Below are 19,288 nucleotides of genomic sequence, written 5' to 3' on the forward strand. Positions count from 1 at the left end.
GTAACTCCAATAAGCTGTTGGCTAACATCACACTTCTCTTCCCTGTTAACATCACACTTCTCTTCCCTGTTAACATCACACTTCTCTTCCCTGTTAACATCACACTTCTCTTCCCTGTTAACATCACACTTCTCTTCCCTGTTAACATCACACTTCTCTTCCCTGTTAACATCACGCTTCTCTTCCCTGTTAACATCACGCTTCTCTTCCCTGTTAACATCATGCTTATCTTTCCTGTTAACATCACACTTCCATTCCCTGTTAACATCACACTTCTCTTCCCTGTTAACATCACACTTCTCTTTCCTGTTAACATCACACTTCTCTTCCCTGTTAACATCACACTTCTCTTCCCTGTTAACATCACACTTCTCTTCCCTGTTAACATCACACTTATCTACTGTGTTGACATCACGCTTATCTACTGTGTTGACATCATGCTTACCTGCCTATTAATATTGTTATGTTTGTGGGCGGTAGACAATGGAATATAGTAGTCCAGGTAGAATTGTATAGGTAGTGTGCTCCGACTGTCATGAAGGAGAATAACCCCCATGTACCATAAGTAGGGAATCCGTTAGACCGGATGTTGCGTAAGAGTGTATCTTTGTGCCCATGACGAGGCGTGGGGTTATGTTAATTAGTTAGGGATTAATGGTAAATCCCCTGTATGTAAATGGCCTCTGTGATTTCTCCTCTGTTCCTTATGACACAAACCACACCAGCCATGCACGCTACACATAAAATAAACATTAAATAAAAGTACCCAGGAGCAGGACATTGAGCACCGTCAATGATACAACCAAACACCATCACAAAGGCAGGCAGGTCCCTGAGGCCACGCCCCGAAGAACGATTGGTTATGGTACCATAGAGTGATGAGAGGGACCTGCTGATAGGAGCACGCACGGGCATCATCAGATAACATCAGAACCTTGAGAATAAAAGACTGGAGTCCCGACATTTTGGCCTCTTGCGTGGGTACAGTCATTACGAGCAGACATAGTTTATCCACTCTTGCGCAAGGGACATTGAAAAGGAACGGTCGCAGCTACAGTCTCTTGTGTTGGGGCATTGGTGCAGTGCAGTCACAATTGTCCTCTTGGGTGCTGGATTTGGTGATGAGCGGCCGCGTGTGCCTCTCTCTCGGCATCTGGAGTTCATTGCGGGCGGTCGTGTCCCAGCATTTTGTCTCGTGGTCCCTGGCTTTCATCGGTTCGAGCGACCGATTTGTCCTTTCCTTGGCTCGTCAGTGCCAACTGGGTGTCGGCTGGGTGCTCTGTGGGGCAGACGGCGAGTGGACAGGCGCGGCCTGCTCATTTTGCGCTCGGCGGCTGGAGGAGCGAACGGCTGGAGGAATATTTCACCACAGACACTCCTTTGTGGAAAAATAATTTCTAAATATATCTCATTTTCTACTTTGCAGGACATGGAGTCTAGCAATATGGATGAAGACGTTACTCCACCTGTGCTCAATTGCTTCATCTGTGCACGCTCGGATACACCAGCTGAAAGGCTCATACAGGCAACTCCAAAGGGATACTCAACTTTATTGAAACAAGCAGAAACTGTCGAAAATGTTACTGTTGTGGAACGTATGAAGGAGGCTCAAAAGGAAGGAAAACTGAGGTACCACCAGAAGTGTAAAAATGATCTGTACAACAACTTTGTTGCAACCACCAAGAAGTCAGCTCAAGCATCAAAGGCAGAGAAAGAGTCATCAAAGTTGAAGAGAAGACGCACTACTTGTGAGTTCAGTTCATCAACTGGCTGCAGTTCTAGAAGATCACAGTCAGTTGACCTCCTGTATAAGGATGTATGCATTCTTTGCAACCAACCAGCCCAGCTCTACAAAAATAATCCAGCACAAGCTAGAAAGAAATACAGAGTGCCAGATAATTTGACTGCAGATACACTGAAGGCAAGCTTGCTGAAGACAGCACGGAGTCGCGGGGATGACTGGGGCACTGAAGTCACTGGACGCCTGGAAGGGATCAACGACTTGGTAGCAGAAGAAACACTGTACCATTTGCGATGCAAACTTATGTTTGCGAGAGGTGACAGTTTGTCCAAGACTGATGAGGAAGGAAAAAGGAAGAGAGGACAGAGGGGTATTGATGAGGAGCGAGAGGCAGTTTTTATTGAATTCTGCGAATGGTTAGACTCAGAATTAGAGCATGGGGTAATGAACATGGACCAAGTCCATGAAAAGCTGCAGGAGTTTGATCAGTCACCAGAGAAGAGCCTTTCTTATTCAAAGCATTGGCTAAAGATAAAACTTCTCGAGAAATACGAAGACACCTTGTATTTCACAACACAGGAAAGAAGGGCAGATGTACTCTGTCTCAAAGATGGCACCGACAATATTCTGCGAGGGCATCATGCTAATCTTGACCATGGAGATGAGAAGACTCAGATCATAAAGACGGCACTCAAGTTCATATCCAATGATATTGCCTTGATTGATTTAGGTCCAAAGTCATACCCCACCACACACAGTATGACTGACATCGATAGTCAGCTGACACTTGTTCCTGCAAGCCTTCAGATGTTCTTGAGACCGATTGTCAAGACAGACGAAAGAGTTGCCGTTTGGGGGCAGAATTTTATTAAGGCCTGTCGACCTCGGTCTGGAGTATTGCCACACCAAATGGGGCTTGCCATACAACTTGATCATAGATTTGGGTCAAAATGGATGCTCAACAAGTTCCACCGGCTGGGATACACTGAGTCTTACACGGAGACACAAAACTACAAATACTGCTTCCTTAATAGTAGGAGTGGAGATGATGTTCCAGATACTTCTGGCACTCTTGACACCATTGTGGAGGAAACCGATGAACAGATCAATGATGAGGTTGCGGTTGATGCTGCGCTTGAGGATCAATCAGTGATGACAGCCAAAGTGCCAGCCAGTGAAAGTGAATTGTCAAGTAATGATCAGGTGGTCTTTATGGAGGTTGGGGAAACAAACAATGCAGTCACTCAGTTTGTTAGAGACAATATAGATTTAAACATTGTCTCTATTCACGGAAACACTCCCTTTCACTCAATGGGTTGGATCGAAGTCACCTCTCCGGCACCACCTTTGCCAGATCCACAGACAACAGCAGCTTTCCCCCGGGTGAAGTTGAAGGCACTCGACAAAGCTAAGATCCTGAGAGGAACTGAAGTAAAGATTATTCCATTTACGAACAGGAAACAGATAGGAACGAACGCGATCATGTTTCTCCCCCTCGCTGAGCTTTCCTCCTCCCTGGCTCATGATCAGCCACTCCTCACTCCAGGTGACACACTCTGGGCAGCGGGGTGGGTGATCAAACCAGAGACTCTACCTCCAACAGAGGGTGCAGCTGCACAACATTCACTCCGTGCCTACCTGCAGACCCGGGACTGGATCCTTCTACAGAGCATGTCTCTGAACCCCAGTGACTATGGATGGACAATAGGTGTGCATGGGTATGAGCCAGTTCCAACACTGGACCCCACGGCTCCTGAGGAGCTATTGCAGTTCACGAGCTGTAATTGTCATGGAGATTTCAGCAACCGGCGATGCAGCTGCAAGAAGAATGAGGTCACGTGCATCTCGGCCTGTGGAGTCTGTAATGGCATTACATGCAGAAACTGCAGTCATGATGTTGTTGAGTCTGAAGAAGACATAGACAATGACTGTTGAAACTTCTGACATTGTGAATGAGAAATAACTCTTGAGTATTATATATGTATGTGAAATAAAAGCTACTTTGTGTGTAAATGTAAAAGTGAAAATATAAATGTTAACAATCAACTCAGAATCATGAAAAACCCTTTTTTGACCCCTCATAAGTTACTTAAGGGCCGATTTAAAAAAAAAAAATTCTCGAAAATAATTTTTCGGTACCCGAATTCAACAGCTTTTTTTCTGGGTTTCCCACGGGAGTTGACCTTCAACATTTTAACACATGTTATTACACACCTTTGCAAACATATTGGTGAAGAAATTTTTTGGTAACAATTTAGTTAACAGATTTTCATATGTTTCCCTTACTAATTGGTTAATGAAGCACGAGATTACTGTGGACCACAGCTCAAAATATATACGGCGTGTCTTTGTTTTGATTCTTGCTGGGTGTTCCTACCCTTGTTTGTGTGCGATCAGCTCCACGATGGGCTTCCTGGAATCTGGGTATATTCATTTGCATTCGCTGCGCGGGCATCCACCGGAACCTGGGCGTACACATATCGCGGGTGAAATCGGTGAACCTGGACCAGTGGACCATCGAGCAGCTCGAGGTAAGCATATGGATATCGTATGACGCATGAGATAGAGTACATTTGGACATGTATGTTCTGTATCATACATGATGTGTGTGCGTGTTACATTTTACAAATCCATATCGATAGTAATAAATTTCACATCAAATTATTTGATAAACGAGACGATTTTCTGTTCCACATTGTACGAATGCCTTTCTTGGACAGCAACATTCCCAAAATCTCTTGTATGGGACAATTGCAGGAGAAAAATCATCAGAACACTGAGAACAAATACATGGCACAGAACATATCAATAGATTATAAAAGCTAGTCACATGTTTACTAACCCAGGGACCTACAGTTGGCAGATTTAAATGAGGGTTCTTTTCTTAAAGGTCACAAAAAAACACCATTATTAACTAGAAAGAGCAATCAGATATTGTAGAACCTCGCCAGGAGTTGCTTTGCCTAGTGTTTGTGTGCAGGTGTGTTTGTGTTCATATATATTTTATAGACGTACTCACCTTCTTAATTGTAAACCTCAACATACTTATTGACCTAAACTAAGAACCTTATTAACTTGTAAATGGTTCATAGATATTCCGACTGCCCTGACCATCAGCTGGGTTGTTAGGGTTAGGATTCCACCCTTCCAGCCCAGGACGTCTCCGAATGGTGGGTCCTCAACCGTGGCAAAAAACTGAGAAGCGGGGAAGGGGAGCAGGACAGGGGACAGCTGGATAGGCTAATGCTGCCTGTCTGCTGTCCCACCCTGAAACGAAAAAAAAACGCTCCTCGGAGGGGGAAAAAATTAAATTATCAAGTCGAAGTTGCTTCAAATTCAAACCTACGGGAAAAATGTATTTTTTCAAATTCAGACCAAAAAAAAAACTTGAATCCGGGCGGTGTATCGGTATTAGTGTTTATATGCCTCAATCACTCTCGAGTACCGAAAATAAAAATAAATCTTTGCCATTAATAAATAAATATAACCTCCCATTTTTGAGCTCTTTACCAGCGCAAGAATAAAAGGCTTCCTTTTTTCCCCCTTTGTTTTTTTACATTGTGGTATGTTTGTTTACCAAGGGCCTCTGCTTGCATCATCATTCATACAATATTGGCGCATAGGAAGTGCAATCCTGGAAGTGCAATCCTGGAAGTGCATAGACTTCCCGAGTCCTGTAAGTGCATTGAGCAAGTGAGCTCGATACAGTGACTGCTTTTCCCCTCTTCCATGCTTTATATTGTCATGAGACCAATGGCCAGGTCATGTGACCGATTGTTTGTGACGTTACTTAAATAAATGGGCGCCAATTTGATTCATACAGCTGCATGAAGAAGTAGATGGATTTGAACCTATATACTGTAGTCCTGGTGTTGGCTTAGTGGTTAGGGTGCCGCTTGGGATCCTCGGATCCTGGGTTCGAATCCTGGTCAATCGCTGAATTAATGCCAGGGGGGTTGACTCAGCCTGTCATCCTTCCGAGGTCGGCAAATTGAGTACCAGTTCACTGGTAATTCCCTGTGTGTCGCAAGAGTCGACAAACAGGGTTGGCGGCAGGAAGGGCATCCGGCCGTAAAACATTGCTTCAAAAAGGGGACCATGGTGCCCGAAAAAGGCCAACCTCTGCTCTGCAGGGGAAAATGGCCTCTAAAGGTGGTTTTTTATACGGTATGTAGGGCGCCCCTTTAGATGAACTTTTCTAGAGCATTAATTGGTTCCTCCTAAGAACACAAGGGTCGACAAGCATGTCCACGAGATATTTTGAATGTCCCTTCTTTTCTATTGTTTGGCATTATCTACAAGCTATGGAATGTCCCTTCTTTTCTATACTTTGCCACATGGCACATCCCATATAAAGGGGACTTTTCTATGCCCCTGCCATTTCCCCAAAAATGTCCCTTCTTTTCTATACTTTGCCACATGGCACATCCTATATAAAGGGGACTTTTCTATGCCCCTGGCATTTTCCCAAGAATGTCCCTCTTTTCTATACTTTGCCACATGGCACATCCCATATAAAGGGGCCGATTCTATGCCCCTGACATTTCCCCCCCCCCTCCCAAAAAAATTAATATATATATATATATATATATATATATATATTGTTACGGTTTCCACGTGACCCTCCTTCCCTTACCAAGGGGAGATTAAGCCCCTTGTTCTTTTTGGGTCGTCGCAACCGCAACATTTGAGTCGCCACTCCCGGGCAGATGCAGGACAGGGTTTTGGGACAATTCTCGCATGTACCTAAGTACCTATGCCGCCGCGGAAGTGTGGATCAAGTCTCGCATGAACCACGCGTAATTTGAGTACGTCCGAGCGGATGGCGTACCACGTGGTCCGTGCAGTTACCTTATTATTGGAACCCGATTAGAGCGATATAATTCATACCACGCTTAGTCAATAGATGGAAATGACGGGAACAGTCAAATAGAAGGAAGAACACAGGTTTATTTACAGCTATACAAGGTGAAGAGACATAGGGCGGGCACTTAAACAGTCTTAGCTTATGACCCAGACAACGGCCCGTTCACACTCACAGGGGGAATGAAAGAAGGATGGTTCATGTGCTGAACGCGCCGGCTCCGTTGTTCAGGAACAGCTCGCCCGGCGTGGCCCTCTGCGTTCACAGCACGTCCTTCGATGAAGGCAGGCAGGCAAGCGGGAGGGATCCTTGCAGCGCGTATCTCGAACAAAGGCAGGCAGGCGAATATGCACGTCTCTCGCCCGGCAAGGCGGTTCCTCACAGCGCGATTAATCAACGGCGCGCTTTCACCCTCGTAAATCAATAGAGGATCTGCCTCAAGCTCAACCGAGCGTTTAACTTGTAACTCAATTCAACACCGCGCACTCTCAGAACTGTTCAACAGATGACCCCGGCTCATAACTTGTAATTCAACACAGCGCTTCGAACCGATAACTCAAGCTCATCACTCAGCGCATGTCCTTTTCGCATGGGCTTGCCTCATAACTGAGGTGGGGGCTTCGCGCAAAGGGTTATATTGCCACGCCCTTAGCCCGCATTGAATGTTCCAAACCACGCCTTTTGACGCAGTGCTAAGCCACTCCCTTCGAGCCCCGATTGGCGGCTCGTGCTTACCGGTCACTCCCACTTCTCCTATCCCACCTTCCTTCGGCCTGCCTCGACTTGTCAGGCCGGCCTCGTGGTAGTTTGCGCCAAAAACCAAAGCATCGAGGCGGCATAAAGCATTGGAGGGAGACCTAACTCTCATTATTCTACTCAACGCAAAACTACACATAGGAAAGGTCTGCGCTTACACTTACAAAGAAATGACTGATCTTAAACGAGGCTACATGCTGTAGTGTGACTAACTACGAGGGGGAAATTAACCTTTTATTGGAAAAACACAAAACCGCAACAATATATATATATATATATATACTAGCAGAAGTACCCGGCATTGCCGGGCGGGGGAGGGGAGGCGGAGGGGGAATGGGAGGGGAGGGGAACGGGGGGAGAGCGTGCCCCTTGGTAAAGCGAGCGATTTTTTTTTTCATAGCGTCATAGCGTTTATAGCGTTTCATAGCGTCATAGCGATTTTTTTTTTCATAGCGTCATAGTGTTCATAGCGTCATAGCGTTCATATCGTTCATAGCGTCATAGCGTTCATAGCGTTTCATAGCGTCATAGCGATTTTTTTTTTTCATAGCGTCATAGCGTCATATCGTTCATAGTGTTCATAGCGTCATAGCGTTCATAGCGTTTCATAGCGTCATAGCGTCATAGCGTCATAGCGTCATATCGTTCATAGCGTTCATAGCGTTTCATAGCGTCGTAGCGATTTTTTTTTTCATAGCGTCATAGCGTCATAGCGTTCATAGCGTCATAGCATCATCACGTGATCGCTCTGAGCGAATCAGCGCCCACCTGCTCTGATTCCGTTGATTCCGTGCGCTGAAATGCGCGGATGTAAATATGAATAAAAAATATGGATCGTCAAATATTTTGAGTTCGGCCATGTTCGTCCCAGGCTCAATGGCCATGTCTATGCCAAATATCAAGCACGTAAGCCTCTCCGTTTAGGAGTCTATCGGTAACATTACACACACACACACACACACACACACACACACACACACACACACACACACACACACTCAAACTGTGTTTTATATATATAGATATATATAGATATATCTATCTATAATTCCAGTAATCTCTGTCTGTACGTTTGTTTGTCTGTGACCGCTGTTTCTCGACAACCACGGGTCCGATATACTTTTAACTTGCCAGGTATATTGCTGGGGACCCGAGGATGTGCCTTTTCAAGGTTTCATATTAATCGGACAATTACTTACCGAGCTATGTCCAAAAAACGATTCAACCAATCAGAGAGCAGCGAACGATCGCGTGTGCCGAACGTGGCGGGCACACTCTGCCTCGGATGGCACATTTGAGAGCGTATTCATTTATTTCACGTTTGCAAACTATGTTGGCGTTAAACTATGTTTTACAACTAATAAAAACGAATTTGCGATTCATTCGCTTTCCTGCGCGTTTGTGCACGCGATGGCGATTTCTTTACCAAACTCCGGAAGCCGTTCGCTTTGGACCAAACCATTGCATGTAAATAGAGGGGGGGGATTGTCACCACTCGCAAGCCGTTCGCGTTGGACCAAACCATTTCATGTAAATAGAGGGGGGGGATATAATTTTAGATATAGATATAGTACGGGCATGCCCTAGTATATATAAAGCAGTAAAGTATGTTTGTTTGTCCTCTTATAACTCGAGAACTACTCATCGCAGAGAAAAACCAAAGGCATATTCGGAATCAGTACGTCTCAGAGCAACTACAGCACACCTTAAATTTAAAAAAACTTCAGGTTTTAAAATTAGCGTATTAGCGCAGAAACACTAGCAGAAGAGGGAGGGAATCGAAGGGAGGGAGCGCAGCGCTCCCTCTAGCGCTTCGCAGCGCCAGCGCTTCTGTTAGCGTAATTAGCATATTTCGGAACGTTAATTTTTCAACTTCATTATTCGGAATCAGTACGTCCCAGAGAAACTTCGTAATGTTAATTTTTCAACTTCATCCGATTGACATGGGACCAACGGCATGTGACAGAGAGTGAAACATACATGCTACATTTATTTGACGACAATGAGTTCCGACTTCCGGGTTCGTGCCGCCAACCCTGTTAGGCGCCTCTTGCAGAGAAAGTCCGCAATATATTGTTACTGATCGCGGTTTAGATGGTATGATGGGCCGAGCGGATGGTCCAACCGCGACCGTTACAGGATCCCCGACTCACCCGATTCACCCAGAACTTTGGCCATATCGCACCGCAGCTGCCCAATCTGGGAAAAGACTAAAACGACGAAATGCAAAGAGGAAAAGGAATAAAACGAGAAGACGTACAGACGAGTAATGGGATTTATTATTTACACAAGCAAAAAGGAGCAATCAAGGTTTATTTACAACACATAAGACGCAGGTGACACAGTGCAGATATTAACTTATACCAGCTTAATTAACCCAGGACAGAACAAACAGAACAAACTCACGTACACAAGAAGGATGGAATGGAATGAATGTTGGAAGGAGGAATGGGAAGGTTCAGCTGGGGCAGATGGTTCGGGCTTGATCCCGCACGGGACGTCGGCTGGACCTCGACGGCCACCGATGCCACCGCTATCTGGTCCCCGCGGGGTAACGGGTTGAAGCTGCCTGGTGGAGTCAACGCTGCTTGTGGAGCCAAAGCTGCTTCTCTGGCTCAGCTCAGGGCGCGTCTGCCGTCTCTGGCGCAACTGCTGGTAATGGCCCTTGAACCTTCTCTCTCTTGGCCCTGGTGTCTCCTCACCACCGACAACTCAACGCAACCAACGCAACCACTGACCACTCAACGCCACCACTTCTCACCACCGACTTCTTACCGCAACCAACCCAACCACTGACTGACGCTCCACTCACGACCAACTCCACGACCAACTCACGACTCACTTGCGTGCGCGCCTTTTATAGCGCCTCCGGCGATTAAGCCACCGGCCTTTTGGACACGCCCATCGGGGTGCTCACCTCGGCCCTGGTTGGTCGCGCGACCCTCTGGCTCCGCCCTTGATGACGACGGGCGGGCACGCCTTTCTTCTCCGATTCGAGCACATGTTCAATGGGGGTTTTGGAGGGGAGGTAATTGAGAATCGAGGCCCGGCAATGACGGAAGGGGATGTAAAAGGAAATGGAGATTTTGGGGATGGGAAGGAAAGGGGATCTATTCTCTTTCACTGGTGCAATGGAGTACTTCAATTAATGGGAGACACAGCCTTACTCTAAAACACAGAATAAGAGATAACTATCAAACAGGGGTCTTCTATTATTTGGCTGATGTGTATGCTTGTGGACTAATTATGGGATGCCCTTTCACCTTTACACAGCTCCGGAGGTAGGGGGGCGCAGAATAAACAATAATAATAATAATACAGCACACAATTAAAAAAAATACAGTCCTCATCTCCGCAACACTGCACCCTCCTCCTCTTAGGCACGTCCCGGGCCTACAACTTTTATTTAGTGTGACACGTAGGTGTAGTTCCCTCTACTTTTAACCTGACCCTGAGTGCGACAGTTTTAAAACATAAATAAATGTGTCCCGCTGCTCCATTGCACCCTGCCTAACAGACTTACGCCCACAGTTAACCGAATTGCGGAATGGTCTTCAAACTATACACTGACGGTGGGAAGCATTATTTACAATGACGCTATTTTTATTTACAAAACTAACCCAGGACCTGTGATTGTTCTTTCTGGGGGGGAGACAGTCTGCTCTGCATCAATGCACCATGAAAGCACCCAAAAACGCACCAACACACACCCAAGCACCAATCGGTGCAGTCACCATTGTTCAAGAGTGTTCAACAAAAATAAATTCAACAACCCCTAACCCTGCAGGTGGTCTCTTGCTCTTCGGCTCCCTCTGCTGGTTATTATTATTTGGTCTTCCAGATGTTGTCATTCTTTCATTTTCTTACTGGCGGCCTATTTGCAATAAAGTGTGCCCCATGTGTCCTTTTTATTTGATTTTATTTATGGCCCACAGGGCCGACTAGTGTGGTTCACCTGTGGGGCATCGGTGCCCTGTGGCCAAGGTCCGCCAGCAAGATTTCGGGCCCTCATGGCCAGTTCCAGCAGAGGGGCCATGCCCCAACCCATGGGGTCCATAAGTGGTGCTCGGCCACAGACCTGTGGTCCATAATGTGGTGCATCGATGCAGACAGCTAGTTCTGGGAATTCCGGGCGCACAATGGAGGACTCACGCACGCTCCCCTCGGCACCCAATGGCGCACAGGTCATGTGGGAGACAAAAGGGGAAAGACAAATGAGCGAGGGGTAAGGTCACAAGGGTACACATCAATAAGGCAATGCAAGGCGAAATGCGTACGGAGGGCGAAGTGAGAAAGCTCGTCCCTACCGTACGTCACCCCCCTGTCACCTACACTACCCTTGCCCTTACCCCATATGTACAAAATCTACCCATTTACAAATTCGTCACTACTGTCACGTCTTCCCCATATTTCCCCTATACCAAATTCGTCTCCACAATCCCTCTACTTCAAAATTTGCCATCACCAAATTCATCATCAATCCTCATAAGGAGGAAGAGATGGAACATCAAGCACAATGTCACACCCACGTCATGATGCGTCTCACATTCCAAACATCTGCATCATAAAAAATAATCAAAACATGGCATGGTGTGGAGTTCCTGTCACCTCAGGTGAGTGGATGCAGATGGTGTGAGGAGACTTCATCCTAACTACTTTCTAAATGACATTAACACACTTTACACTACCCGGGGTCTTTCCCTGCCAATCCATTGGCCACTTACACTATGGGTTCTAATAACCAATTCCCATTGACCAAACTGTGGTGCTTCTCAATTTGGGGTCTCACTCCCCCGATTCATCTCCCGGTGCCCTCGCACAATTTCTGGGCTGCGACGTGTAGCTCTCCCAGCAGGTCTACCCACCTGCACACCTCCACCACTGCAGTTGCCACCCGAGGTTACCTAGCTCCTCACCCTAACCTAACTAACTGGGGAAGGCCCTCTCCTGGCTCTGTCACCCCCTGGTGCCCTCTGGCACTGGGCTACCCGGGTCCGTCCTCCGGATCCTCGGGCCCCATCCACAACTACCGGCTCCCAGAGCCCACCTGCGGCCTCACCTGGCCGTCATCCTCACAGTGGTGGAGTGCCCAACCAACTACACACACTAACAGGCTACACGCCCAGCCATTTCCACAACACTAATGCACCCATCCACAGACCATTCTTTCACCCGCACCACAGATGCCAATATCCAACCACAATTTACCTGTACCCTCTACCTAACACTTACACTACCCACCCCAGGTATTCGTGATGGGGGTCCACTCTTCCCCCATTCACACCTTCGCACCATCCACTCCACTCCACAATTTCCACCATACTCACTCCACGACCATCCATCCCAATACTCCATACCATTTATTCCATACACCTGTCCTCCATTCACCTGTCGTTGCACACCTGTGCAATCATACCTGGTGCCACCTGCACCCTCCTTTCTTCCTGGACCATTTGGTCATCACAATACACATCACCATCACTCACTCATACACTGCTCCATACACCTGTTCAGTTGCACACCTGTGCAATCACACCTGTTCAATTCTCACCTGTTCAATCTTCACACACACGGCATCATCTCATCTAACTACTCCCCTCTGAAACTTGCGTCCCAGTCGTCCCTTTAAACTATTGCGCTCCCTCGTCATTATCATCCACTCTAATCTACCTGCGTCCCCACTACAGGTATCAGTCACTATCTAAACCTTAACGTTACCTAATGTCATCTTCGCTAGATCCCTACACACGATATCCTAACCCACCCGGGCTAGTTTTCACTGCCATCAACCCCATAAACTATAGCGCATTTGCCCCACTTCCGTGAGGGATGGTGGATTTGCCATCCCACCACATCGGGGGTCTCTCCACTATCAATTTTGCTCGTCCAAATTCCAACCAATTCAAAAATTTTCCATTTACTGCCAATTCTACCCACTATTATAAATTTCGTATCAAATCACTACTATCATCATCACAGTCCACTATATCCTAGCCTCGGTGCGTCGTGACATCATTAAACTCGGTTCGTAAAGCCGAGCAATGAATTTGGGTGGTTTGGTCGCCTGCAGGTTGAATCCGTCCGGCTTTCGGTTCAAGGGAGGTGGTTTGGTTGGACCGAGGCTCCACGCACCATCTCGGCGCGGCACCTTGCGGTCCCGGGCCCGATGGCTCAATCTCCCCCGGTCGGAACCCCGTCCCCACGAGGGGGCACCGTACCGCTTCCTCCCACTCGCCCTTGAACCGGACCGGTCGCCTCGCCCGTCAAAGCCCGGACTCGACCGTGCGGGGCGGGGCCAAGCCCGAATCGGCAACGATGCTTTGAAGAGAAGCGACGCAGCATCGACCCGCGCCGGGCCCCGCACCCAACAAAGCACCCCACGCCCCGAGTGCTCGCATCGGCTATCCGTCGCCCTAACCGCTAACCCGGTTACCGTCGATGCTTTACTTGGATGCTCACACGCATACGCTACCCCTTTCACCCTCACAAAACCCGGCGTTCCAACGCCATCCGTACATTCCACCAACGCTCTCCCTGTTACACACCACACCTCTCGCGCACACCTCGGTCCACACCTCTCCTCCGTTACGTCCTCCGTAACACTCACCATGGGCGTGCACTCTTGCATCCACCCACTAACGCGCTCACATGGGCTCTCCCACACCCGCGCTACCACTAACTCAGGTGTGCTTCCTCGCACACGTTCCACCACCACCTTACTCTCCGTGTCACACTTCGTACACCCCGACGTGCATTCTCGCTCGCACTCGGTTTCACACTCGCGCTCCGATGTGCCCTCTCGCACCTGCGCCATCACCAACTCACTATTCGTGTCACACTCCGTACACCCCGACGTGCATTCTCGCTCGCACTCGGTTTCACACTCGCGCTCCGATGTGCCCTCTCGCACCTGCGCCATCACCAACTCACTATTCGTGTCACACTCCGTACACCCCGACGTGCATTCTCGCTCGCACTCGGTTTCACTCCCACACTTTATAACACACCCACTCGCCGACGCACACTTTTTCCTCCCACGCGTGCCATTTCCACTCACACGGGACCCTTCACCAACGCCCGGATGCTTCCTCGATCCCAAGCGCGCGAAAATTCTTTTGTCGCTAAACATCCTCCTGCAAAATCTACCCGCACAATTTACAGCACGACTCACCTGGGGGATCCTTTTCTCCACGCGAACCTGCAAACTTCCATTCGGGTTAAGCACAGCATCGTGATGTGAGCAGGGACTTTGTACATAATCCATTTCTCCCTGCAATTCCCGGGCTACCTCCGTCATCTCTTCAATTTCAATGCCCACTTCCGCTTTTTCTTTACTCACCTCGACGACCGCTGGCTTTAATAAAACACCCTCTACCTCATCGGTCGCCGGCTTTTCCAAACCCCGTGTCGCGATTTCTACCCCCGTCATTGTACCCGTGCTTTCCTCCACTTCGCTCAACCAGCGCTTCTCGACCCGCTTTACCTCCTCGTGCACCCCTGGGACCCTTTCGCCCAACTTGCGGTCTCTGTCCCTCTGCTCCCTTTCCTCCCTATCGGCCCTCATTCCGTTTATCGTTTTGTCTATAATGGCCTCCATTCCAGCCATAAATGATTGCATGTTTTCCACCGTTAGTACAAAGGGTGCCGCTGTAACCGCGTGCGCAAAGGCGCCATTTTGCGCGCCTGATACTCCCTCAACCGCCTCCTCATTGCTCCCCTCCATTTGATCCTGGGTTACTCCTAACCCCTCTATCTCTCCCACCGGCATCCCGTCGCCTTGACCAGCCATGGCGCGATTTCAAAGTTCAGGTTTTGTAAAACAAAACAAATTTCGGCCGCTCCAAATTTTGACCAAATTTTTTTTTAGATGTTTTAAAATTTTGGTTCGGGCCCCGAATCCCACTCCTGACACCAATTGTTACTGATCGCGGTTTAGATGGTATGATGGGCCGAGCGGATGGTCCAACCGCGACCGTTACAGGATCCCCGACTCACCCGATTCACCCAGAACTTTGGCCGTATCGCACCGCAGCTGCCCAATCTGGGAAAAGACTAAAACGACGAAATGCAAAGAGGAAAAGGAATAAAACGAGAAGACGTACAGACGAGTAATGGGATTTATTATTTACACAAGCAAAAAGGAGCAATCAAGGTTTATTTACAACACATAGACGCAGGTGACACAGTGCAGATATTAACTTATACCAGCTTAATTAACCCAGGACAGAACAAACAGAACAAACTCACGTACACAAGAAGGATGGAATGGAATGAATGTTGGAAGGAGGAATGGGAAGGTTCAGCTGGGGCAGATGGTTCGGGCTTGATCCCGCACGGGACGTCGGCTGGACCTCGACGGCCACCGATGCCACCGCTATCTGGTCCCCGCGGGGTAACGGGTTGAAGCTGCCTGGTGGAGTCAACGCTGCTTGTGGAGCCAAAGCTGCTTCTCTGGCTCAGCTCAGGGCGCGTCTGCCGTCTCTGGCGCAACTGCTGGTAATGGCCCTTGAACCTTCTCTCTCTTGGCCCTGGTGTCTCCTCACCACCGACAACTCAACGCAACCAACGCAACCACTGACCACTCAACGCCACCACTTCTCACCACCGACTTCTTACCGCAACCAACGCAACCACTGACTGACCCTCCACTCACGACCAACTCCACGACCAACTCACGACTCACTTGCGTGCGCGCCTTTTATAGCGCCTCCGGCGATTAAGCCGCCGGCCTTTTGGACACGCCCATCGGGGTGCTCACCTCGGCCCTGTTGGTCGCGCGACCCTCTGGCTCCGCCCTTGATGACGACGGGCGGGCACGCCTTTCTTCTCCGATTCGAGCACATGTTCAATGGGGGTTTTGGAGGGGAGGTAATTGCGAATCGAGGCCCGGCAATGACGGAAGGGGATGTAAAAGGAAATGGAGATTTTGGGGATGGGAAGGAAAGGGGATCTATTCTCTTTCACTGGTGCAATGGAGTACTTCAATTATGGGAGACACAGCCTTACTCTAAAACACAGAATAAGAGATAACTATCAAACAGGGGTCTTCTATTATTTGGCTGATGTGTATGCTTGTGGACTAATTATGGGATGCCCTTTCACCTTTACACAGCTCCGGAGGTAGGGGGGCGCAGAATAAACAATAATAATAATAATACAGCACACAATTAAAAAAAATACAGTCCTCATCTCTGCAACAATATATATATATATATATATATATATGTATATATATATACTAGCAGCATTACTAGCATTACTAGCATTACTAGCAGCATTACTAGCATTATATATATATATACATACATATATATATACATATATATATATATATATACTAGTAGCCGCCAACCCCTGCGGACTTTCTTATTCTTCCTTCTTCCTTGGTTTCTTTGATTGTGTAAATAGTAGTAATAAATTATATTTGTTCTTCCTACCTGCCTTTCTTTCCTTTACATCCGTTTCGTCCTTGTCTTTTCCAAATTGAATACCTGTGGCACGATTTGGCCAACGTTCAGGATCAGCTCTAGATCAGCATTGGTATATATATACCAATATATATATATATACTAGCAGAAGTACCCGGCATTGCCGGGCGGGGGAGGAGGAGGGGAGGGGGAAGAGGAGGGGAGGGGAACGGGGGGGAGGGCGGAGGGGGGAGGGGGAGGGGGAAGGGGGGGAGGAGGAGGGGGAGGGGAAGAGGAGGGGAGGGGAACGAGGGGGAAGGGGGAGGGGGGAGGGGAAGGGGGGAGGGGAGGGTGTGGGGTGCCCGGGGGAAGAAGGGCCCCTCCCCCCCCTCCCCCTTCCCTCCCCCCTTCACCTCCCCCGACCCCCCTCCCCCCCTTCCCCCTCCCCCCCTCCCCCCTTCCCCCTCCCCCCTCCCCCCCTCCCCCCATCCCCCCTTCCCCCCTCCCCCCCTCCCCCCCCCGTTCCCCTCCCCTCCTCTTCCCCCTCCCCTCCTCCTCCCCCTTAACACCAGGGGGGTTGACTCAGCCTGTCATCCTACCGAGGTCGGCAAATTGAGTACCAGTTCACTGGTAATTCCCTGTGTGCCGCAAGAGGCGCCTAACAGGGTTGGCGGCACGAACCCGGAAGTCGGAACTCATTGTCGTCAAATAAATGTAGCATGTATGTTTCACTCTCTGTCACATGCCGTTGGTCCCATGTCAATCGGATGAAGTTGAAAAATTAACATTACGAAGTTTCTCTGGGACGTACTGATTCCGAATAATGAAGTTGAAAAATTAACGTTCCGAAATACGCTAATTACGCTAACAGAAGCGCTGGCGCTGCGAAGCGCTAGAGGGAGCGCTGCGCTCCCTCCCTTCGATTCCGTCCCTCTTCTGCTAGCGTTTCTGCGCTAATACGCTAATTTTAAAACCCGAAGTTTTTTAAAATTTAAGGTGTGCTGTAGTTGCTCTGAGACGTACTGATGCCGAATATGCCTTTGGTTTTTCTCTGCGATGAGTAGTTCTCGAGTTATAGGAGGACAAACAAACATACTTTACTGCTTTATATATATATATATATATATATATATATATATATATATATATATATATATATATATATACATACATATATATATATATATATATATATATATATATATATATATATATATATATATATATATATACAGTGGAACCTTGACTTACGAGTGCCCCAACTTACGAGTTTTTCGAGATACGAGCCGTCGCTCGGGCGGTTTATTGCTTTGAGATGCGAGCCGAGATCTGAGTTACGAGCTTTCGCCACCCGGTCACGTGGTTATCTTGCCGTGCAAGTACAGTATCTCTGCCGTATATCGCTGCATTTTTGTTTATAACGGAAGATATATTTTGTTTATAACATTTACGTATATAACGGCAGAGGAGAAGAGCATGCCAGGCCACAACTTGTTCAGAGTGCCGGCGATAGCTCGCCTTCTCTTTGTGGAAAACACGGTACTGAGAAGAAGAAGAGGATGATGTGCTTGGATATAAAACACGCAATCGTCGAAAAACATGAGCGAGGTGTGCGTGTTGTCGACTTGGTGAGGCGGATGTGAAGGCAGCTGAAGATTTTATTATAACTGAGAAGAAGAAGAGGATGATGTGCTTGGATATAAAACACGCAATCGTCGAAAAACATGAGCGAGGTGTGCGTGTTGTCGACTTGGTGAGGCGGATGTGAAGGCAGCTGAAGATCTTATTATAACTGAGAAGAAGAAGAGGATGATGTGCTTGGATATAAAACACGCAATCGTCGAAAAACATGAGCGAGGTGTGCGTGTTGTCGACTTGGTGAGGCGGATGTGAAGGCAGCTGAAGATTTTATTATAACTGAGAAGAAGAAGAGGATGATGTGCTTGGATATAAAACACGCAATCGTCGAAAAACATGAGCGAGGTGTGCGTGTTGTCGACTTGGTGAGGCGGATGTGAAGGCAGCTGAAGATTTTATTATAACTTTTGCCGAACTGATAGAAGCCGAACGATACATCCCCCAGCAAATCTTCAACTGTGACGAGACAGGGCTCTTCTGGAAAAAGATGCCGAGGAGGACGTATATAACGGCAGAGGAGAAGAGCATGCCAGGCCACAACTTGTTCAGAGTGCCGGCGATAGCTCGCCTTCTCTTTGTGGAAAACACGGTGAGATCCTTAACATCCAACAACTAATGGGACGCAAACGGGGCGCCCAGTTTAGCGGTACACCCATTGATGAATCACCCTGCCTGTGATTCACCCATGACAGGTTATAGCTGGGTCGGGATTCAAACCCAGGCTGGACAGTTTAGACTTTAGAGTCAAGTGTGCGTACCTCCAGTCCAGGCCATCCTGCCAACTTGTATGCTGCATACAGGTGAAATATAAAGCGCGAGATATTTTTATATATACTGTATATTTAAAAAAAAATTGGTGTGGTTTTTGGCGGGCTGGAACGG

The 19,288-nt window shown here is 48.0% G+C and overlaps 1 protein-coding gene across 3 annotated transcripts in view; it reads left to right on the top strand.

The window, feature by feature from the left end:
* Positions 1-19,288, top strand: part of LOC137421859 (stromal membrane-associated protein 1-like) — a 60,852-nt gene that overhangs the window by 17,865 nt on the left and 23,699 nt on the right. For all 3 annotated transcript variants that reach the window (XM_078773197.1, XM_078773196.1, XM_078773198.1), the window contains exon 2: positions 4,139-4,272. In XM_078773197.1, coding sequence (XP_078629323.1) covers positions 4,139-4,272 — 134 coding nt within the window. The remainder of the gene's footprint in view (positions 1-4,138; positions 4,273-19,288) is intronic.

This window comes from Myxine glutinosa, chromosome 2 (assembly GCF_964187855.1).
Source record: "Myxine glutinosa chromosome 2, kmMyxGlut1.1, whole genome shotgun sequence".
Lineage (NCBI taxonomy): Eukaryota > Metazoa > Chordata > Myxini > Myxiniformes > Myxinidae > Myxine > Myxine glutinosa.